The 7,746-nt window shown below is 44.1% G+C and overlaps 1 protein-coding gene across 1 annotated transcript in view; it reads right to left on the minus strand.

Annotated features, from left to right (window-relative positions):
* Positions 1-435: 435 nt before the first annotated feature.
* The window catches only part of LRP8 (LDL receptor related protein 8), a gene marked incomplete at its 5' end in the record, with an annotated part of 259,599 nt that continues 252,288 nt past the window's right edge, over positions 436-7,746 (minus strand). The window contains 3 exons of the mRNA XM_019530629.1: positions 436-3,846; positions 5,192-5,364; positions 5,558-5,626. Of these exons, the coding sequence (XP_019386174.1) occupies positions 3,808-3,846; positions 5,192-5,364; positions 5,558-5,626 (281 nt within the window). The remainder of the gene's footprint in view (positions 3,847-5,191; positions 5,365-5,557; positions 5,627-7,746) is intronic.

A 7,746-nucleotide genomic window follows, 5' to 3' on the forward strand; every position in this document is an offset into this window, starting at 1 on the left:
GGTCTCAAGTTGCAGCAAGGGAGGTTTAAGTTGTATATTAGGAAAAACTCTCTCACTAGGAGGCTGGTGAAGCACTAGAACAGGTTACCTAGAGAAGAATCTCCATCCTTGGAGGTTTTTAAGGCCAGGCTCAACAAAGCCTTGGCTGGGGTGATCCAGTTGGGGATGATCCTGCCTTGAGCAGGGGGTTGGACTAGATGTGACCTCGGGAGGGCCCTTCCAACTCTGATTTTCTATGATTCTAAGAACTGAAAGAGAATAAAGGCCATGTCCTGAATTAGCTTTAGGAAACAGGACCTGACCCATTTCTTCAGACTTATTATCGGATGCATCTGTGTTTGATGTTTGCACAAGCCCAGTGTATGTTAGCACCAGATCCAAGAGCCATAACTTTTTTGTTTGTGTGCTTATAACAATAGAAGCACAGATCAGAAGTCCCAGATAAAAAAAATTTAATCTCTCTATAGAAACAGTGCACTGGTTTACAAACACAGTCATTTGGTTTTCAGTACCCTTTTTCATGTAAGTAAAGCAAATGTTATATAGAGCAGTTCCCCTCCCTTCTTTGTCTCCATAAAAGAAAAACTGAAACACAAAAGGCACCAAGCAAGAACTCATTCTAACAGATCTTCAATATGACAAGACAGAAATGATTACAATGTTAAACAACATCCTAACAATCTCAACCATTATTTAAAATAATTAATTTCTTTAATAAACAGATTTGGTGGCTGACTTGTGATTAGTTACAAATTGGAAAAGATTTAAACTATCACTGCACAACAAATTCATTTACAATGATCTGAAAAAAGCGCAGCTTTTTATACACGATTTGTACAGGCTTTTGTATTTCTTTTTTAAAAAAGTATCAAAATTGTAGAGCCTTCAAATATATGTACAGCTTTCAGTTAGTTGCAGTGTTATCACACAGAGTGCTTTCCAGTTCTGTTTCTGCTTCATGCACACAGTGCATGGATTTGTAGTAACAAATCTTAAAATAAGAACTGAAAATCCAAGAACCACATTTCTCTGTTCCTTCCTCCACCCCTTTCCCCTTCATGATTTTTTTAAATATTTATCCTTAACCCCAAATCCATTAGGAGGCCTGATTCCTTAAAATTCACATACTCTTTGTACAAGTATTTTGGAATATCTGTTGTTTCCACGATGCATGCTATATAGCTTTATCCTAACACTTTGCTCCTTTATTGACAGTTAAAAACCAACTTTATTCCCATGTTAAATTTTGTGACATTTTGCTTCAAACCCCCCCCTTCAGTTTGGATTTTTGCACTCACTTGTATACAGAAACTGTGACTCGAGTATAAATGCAAGGAGGATTTCTTTGCAACCCTTTGCAGTTTTAGGATCAAGTCCAGTATTCACTTCCCATACAGTCAGCAAGAGCCTAATTTGAAGCCCAGTGAACATCAGTGGAGCTTCCATTGAGTTCAAGGATGGGTTTTGGATAAAGGCTGTTGAATTAAGGGTGCTCAGCACCTCACCGGATGGAGACCATGCATAGCAGATGTTTCTGGCAGCTGTAGCTCAAGGAGGCGAGAGCAATAGAACAGTTTGTACTGAATGCTGCGTAGGAGGCAGGAGATGGAAATGGGAAACACCAGAGCACTGGCCCAGTAGTGCAGCCCAGTGGAGGAGGCCAAGTGAGCTACCTGCTGGTACAAGCACTGTGAGGTGGGAGAAGCTGAGCTCCCTTCCCAGGAGGCAGCAGTGCTGGAGTGTTAGAAACACCCTGCTGGGTAGTTTGGGTGGGGTGCGTGCTCTCTTCCTGCTACTGGGGAATCTTAGTATAGCATTAGTCAGGCCTTGCTAAAAAGCTAACGCTGTGGCCGGGCAGACTAGGGGAAGGGAGAGCTTAAAGAGGGGAAAAGTATGACCCTGATTAAAACTGCAAATTCACAGCCTCCTCACTCTCACCTTCCCCCACTCTTGCTGCCCAAGTGATGCTGCTTGCATGGAAGAGGGAAGCAAGAGTGATTGTGTATTACAGGAAGGGGATACTTCAAGGCTATGAAGACAGGTTGCTGCACATTTTGCCATCCCAGAGAAACATCTCAAGCCACAGGATTAACACAGAAGTGTGGGACTTTTTATTGAAGTGAGTGATAATGTGTTCTGCCAATAAATTAGTAAAATGTAAGATTTCTCTGACGCTTCCTCATGAAGACAAAACTCCTGAAGACAGTGACATCTGAAGTGATCATTATTGTTTGAGGTCATGATCTCCTCCCAGGGGTTATAATGTCCACTGCAAACATCAGACAAGCATGGGTCATCACAGAGTGGTATGATAGATCCCCAAATCGCTTACAGCTTTAGGAACATGTGGGAGTGGAAAACAACTGTCTGCTAAACCCTGGGTTGTTTTCACATTCCTCGTTTCCCACAAGACGTTCAGTTGTCTTGCTCATAGCTCTGAATTCCAGGAGAATCAGCTGCTTTTCCACATTTTACCTGCTTGCCCATTGCTCTGTTTCAGGTACAACCAGATATGGTGCTGGATGATCCAACTACAGTTGCATGCGTGGAATATCTGCTGTGCTGTTAGTTATTCCAGGACAAGCCTGCTGTGCTGCTATGAGTTCCAGGGATGGGGAGTTGGGTATCTGTGCTGTGGAACATCTGTTCATTTTGACTGAGTATCAGTAATCATCAGGAGCACAGCAGGGCGAGGCGAGAACCAGCAGTGAGAGGGGGAAAGAGTTTTTTTGTAAGGAGTCATCCCAGAAGGACTCATTTTGGGTCTATATAATTATCTGGCTGATTTGCTGCTAGTGGAGCAAAATTACTCTTTAGAAGAGGAGTGGGGGGAAAATTCATGTGGAGCTATGGACTTCTTTAAAAAAAATTCTTAAACCAAATAGCAGCATGGAGACGCATCTCTGCCATTTGGTGGGCTCCAGCAGTGTTTTACAGAAGCTGCTTCTGTCCGAGATACCCGAGCTGCAGAGAAGTTACAGTCAGAGAACTTTACAGCAAGGAAAGAAAAACAAGTGCTTAGAAAGAAAATCATGGGTGCTAATGCCCGAGTCAGAGTTAACCTGCTTATGCAATGCAGTGAACCACAGCAGGTTCATTCTGGGTTCACTTCATCTGCTGATTAACTCAATGTGTAGCTGGATCTTCCTCAGTAGCTTTAGATTTCAAAGCAAAATTTTCCACAAACATCCCTTAAGAATTCAGTTACCCCTAATTCCCACAGACTTAGTAGTTTAAAATATATTTGTATGTATATATATTTATATATGTATATATTTATATGTCTATATATCTATCTAGCCCAGATAGATATATACACAGATAACCTGTGCACAGCAAGCCAAACATACCAAAAATAAATACTCTCACCCCTCTAATATATTTACAGAACAAATCTTATATCCAGATTTTGTTAATAAATATTCTAAACAGCTCAGATAGAATTTCTTACTTATGTTGGTAGATAGCCACAAAGCAAGTTTGATGTATTTACAAAATCTCTACAAATATAGTTTTAAAATGACACATAGCCCTGGGGCCTGGCTGGTTATGTACAGTGAGTTAGTAGTTCAGCAGTAGCCTCATCACTATCATGAATGGGTAGTGCAACAAGTTAAAATGTGTATAAAAGATTATACATACAAAACTCTCACATCCTTTGGATGTTTGCAGTTCATTATAACTTTGTGGTTACCCTTCTGCAACATAAATAATAAGGGGAAAAAAGTAGGTGGGATCCATGATCCAAAGCGAATCTGTTCAGTGCATATAATTGTCAGGTATGGTACTGGAGCAGTGAGCTGGTCCTCATGGTAACCCATCATCTTCCAGACTTAATGCTACACGCTGTGGAAGAAGGAAGACACAGTAGCAGCAAATGCTTCAGTCATACATCCCAAATCATTTTCATCTCTCTGGACTGGATGTGAGGCACCAATCCACACCTTTTGTCAGTGATGTCACTGGAGTGAGGTATTTGCATGAGAAAGAGGGTCAGAACTTGACCTACTGTGCCTCTCACTCCCCACATCAGTACATATTCCCTTTCAATACAGAGCCTGGAGAAGCTAAATTGGCATGTCTGATGCTCTTTGGTTTGGGGGTAAGATAGCCATGCATGTATTGGTGCTATTAGTGCGTGTAAGGCAGCTATTCCTACATCTTGGACAAGCTGGCTGGTTCTTGGAGGGCTTCTCCCTTGAAGACACAATTCTCCCTGGCTGTGTGTCTCCTTAGGTGGGCAGACCCAAATGTACGGTCACAGGAGAGCCGGAAAAGGTGAGCATTTCCTCTGTTCTGTTGCATCGTCACCGTGTGCTAAAGCCATTTACCTTGACTCCCTACAGAATCCCATTCACTCTTTCCTGTAGTGCTTTTGTCTTCAGGAGTTTATATCTAATTACATTATAGGACAAATTGTATTCCCTTAGGAAAAGGAACTGGGTGCTCTTTGGCTTGGCATTAGAATAAAGACAGAAGATGAAAAATGGCACAGCATAAACAGAGTGCAGGCTGGGATTAAGAGAAATTCCCTCTCTACTAGGATACGGCCTAATACTAGGTAGCTAGCTTCTAAGGTAGATTAATTGTAGCTACACTGTACTCCCTGCTGGCTACCAGTAATGATTTAGCAACGACAGCATGGTGCTCAGTGCAGGCTGCAAAATCCTCACGAGAAGCAGAGCAAACACTTGGGTGCTCTGTGCTACAGCACCCAGATGCCTGCCGGTGTCTGAGTTAGCTTTAAATCGGCTATTCAAGGTATGTATATGCATCACTGAAGTGATGGTATAGACATACATTAGGAGCAGTGATTGTCCTTGTTTTGTAAGCTTGTCTACTGCACAGCCTGCTGTTTTTGCCATATTGTCTTATCAGTGGTTAGATGCTACAGCGGTGGGCATGGTAGACATATCTGAGAGACTTAAATTGCTCACTAGAGTGCCTTGGGACGTGTTTAATCCTGCGTCTAACATCACTGAAAATGGAGTAGCTGACTAGATAGATGTCTAGTCTGCAACATGAGCCACATGCATGTGTAATGTTAATCTAATAAGGAGAAGCCCTTATCTAATATATTACGTTAAGTAACCATAACCATTTGAATAATTCTGATCAGCTGAGAGAATCCTGTACCTAAACTCACTCAACAAGATAAGGCGTTTCCTTTGGCAGCTTGTCAGATACTTACTGCTGGATAGACATGTCCAATCTGTGCAGTCCTCCCAATATGGATCTCATCTTCATCTTCCTCCTCTGTTGTCTTCCTGTACACAGGATTATCAAAGTTCATGCTTTTTGTGTTCTTCCGTTTCCAGTTCCTCCAGATGAGGTACCCTCCCATGCACAGCAAACTAATGACCACTGAAAAAGAGAAGGATACAACTGTCAGCTGGCTAACTGGGGAGGGCAGAAATTCCCAGACATATTTTCATGTGGACTTCTGTGCCCTTCCCCCTGGCCAGACCCGCACTGCATCGTTCTGGGAGCACCAGGAAAATCTTTTACCTAAAGGTGCCAGGCTAGTCTTCTCCAAGCCTAAATCAAGCCTACTTACCAACAGGAACTACAATCCCAACAACAGCTGCTGTGACAGTGGAGCCAAAGCCTTCTGCATTATTAGCATCTGTAAGTACAAAAGAATAGTTCTGCTGAATCAAATTGTAATTGCATCCTTTACTGCCAGGTCTAAGGATATTTGTAATGTGCAGGGCGTAAAATACATTTAAAAAGTATGTGAGCTGTAAATATTGGCATAGATTGTTATAAATATATGACAGATTGTTACCAATGTATACAGTGCATATTCCATTATATTCACATATACCAATATATGTCATTATATGGCACATTATAAAATAACTAGGAGCCTGAACCAGCGGGCTGACATTTTGCTAAATCCCTCAGGATCCCGCTTCTTCCAATATAGCTGTGCCACCAGCACACAGACCAGTTTCTGAAAAATGACTAACATGGAAACCCAGGACTGTCAAGCTTAAGCACTCACAGGTGCTCTAAACTGCCACCAAGAGCACAGAGAAACCTGATCTAAGGGGTGATGAGACAGCAACTCTAGCTCTCATTGCCAGTGTGGGTCCTATTTGATGTGAGCTGTGCATACTGCCTATAGCATCAGGTTTTAGTGCCAAGAACACCTGCCTGCCCCATACAGCCATGGAAGAGCTGAGCAGATGCCAGCATTGCCATCTTAGCCTGTCCACGTGGCCCCTGGGGCTGAGGGATCACTCCCACTCCACTCTGGCTCTGAATGTGCTGATCCCACAGCATATCTAGTTTTCTGTTGACCTGGAAAAGCAGGAACTGTGGGGCTAGGAATTGGAGCAGGCCCCCACTGTCAGAGCACTAGAGCATTAAACATTTGCTGAGCGTAGGAGGTCTCAGACACTGCCAGCCTCCCAGTCTGAGGATGACTTAATTTGCAGAGAGCTCGAGGGCGCAGTGATCCAGTGCCACGTACTGCTGTTTCTAATACTGAAAATCTTACAGGAATTCCTTGTTTAATGGCTCTTCCTGTTGTTCATAGAATGAGTTCAATACCAGCTGTCGGCGTCTGTACCTCCTCATGGGGTAGCTGCCTCTGGTTCTAAGTCTGAGTCTGTCTGTCTGCTTGCCAGCTTGTACCTTGGTGTAGCTGCTTCTCAGAGGCAAATAACAGAACGAAAGGTGCTCTGTGCTTTCCAGAGATGGAGACAGTAGGTAAGACTTATCCCAAAAGGGATTCTGATTCTTTCCCCTTGTGGACAGTAATCACACAACCAGAACATGGATTTAACTGACATCAAAATAAATGTGCCTGCATATTAGTAACAGTACACCATTGAAAGAGGAAGAGAGGAAAGAGCGTATCCACACAGATTGCTGCTTCTGCCAGGGAAGGAGAACAGAAAAGGACTTGGGGTGAGATGCTCAGTGGGTGTGTAGTCATAGTTTCATTGTTGGTAGGGTTGGAAGGGACCTGAGCAAATCAAGTCCAACCCCCTGCCATGGCAGGAAAGAGTACTGGAGTCAAACGACCCCAGCAAGGTAGTTGTCTAGCCTTGTCTTAAAGACCCCCAGGGTAGGAGCCAGCACCACTTCCCTTGGAAGTTGGTTCCAGATCCTAGCCGCCCTGACGGTGAAGTAGCCTCCTGATGTCTAGCCTGAATCTGCCCTCTGCCAGCTTGTGACTTATTTCTAGTCACTCCTGGTAGTGCTCGGGGGAACAGGGACTCCACCAGTGCCTGCTGATCCCCCTCTGACTAGTTTGTAAATGGCCACTAGATCCCCCCTCAGCCTTCTCTTGTGGAGGCTGAACAGGTTCAGGTCCCGTAGCTTCTCCTCGTAGGGCCTGCCCTGCTGCTCCTGATCATGCAAGTGGCCCTCCTCTGGACCCTCTCCATGTTGTCCACATCTCTCCTGAAGTGCGGTGCCCAGAACTGGACGCAGTACTCCAGCTGCGGCCTGACCAGTGCCACATAGAGAGGGAGGATCACCTACCTGGACCTACCTGAGATGCATCTGTGGATGCAAGACAAGGTGCGGCTGGCCTTCCTGACTCCATCCCCACACTGCCGGCCCATGATCATCTTGGCATCAATGATAACTCCAAGATCCTTTCCTACCTCTGTGCTGACAAGAAGGGAGTTCCCCAGCCTGTAGGTATGGTACTGGTTCTTCCTCCCCAGGTGCAGCACCTTGCACTTGTCAGTGTTGAATCCCATCCTATTCTCATTCACCCACCCCTGT

The sequence above is a fragment of the Crocodylus porosus genome, unplaced genomic scaffold, assembly GCF_001723895.1.
Source record: "Crocodylus porosus isolate Cpor-Errol unplaced genomic scaffold, CroPor_comp1, whole genome shotgun sequence".
Lineage (NCBI taxonomy): Eukaryota > Metazoa > Chordata > Crocodylia > Crocodylidae > Crocodylus > Crocodylus porosus.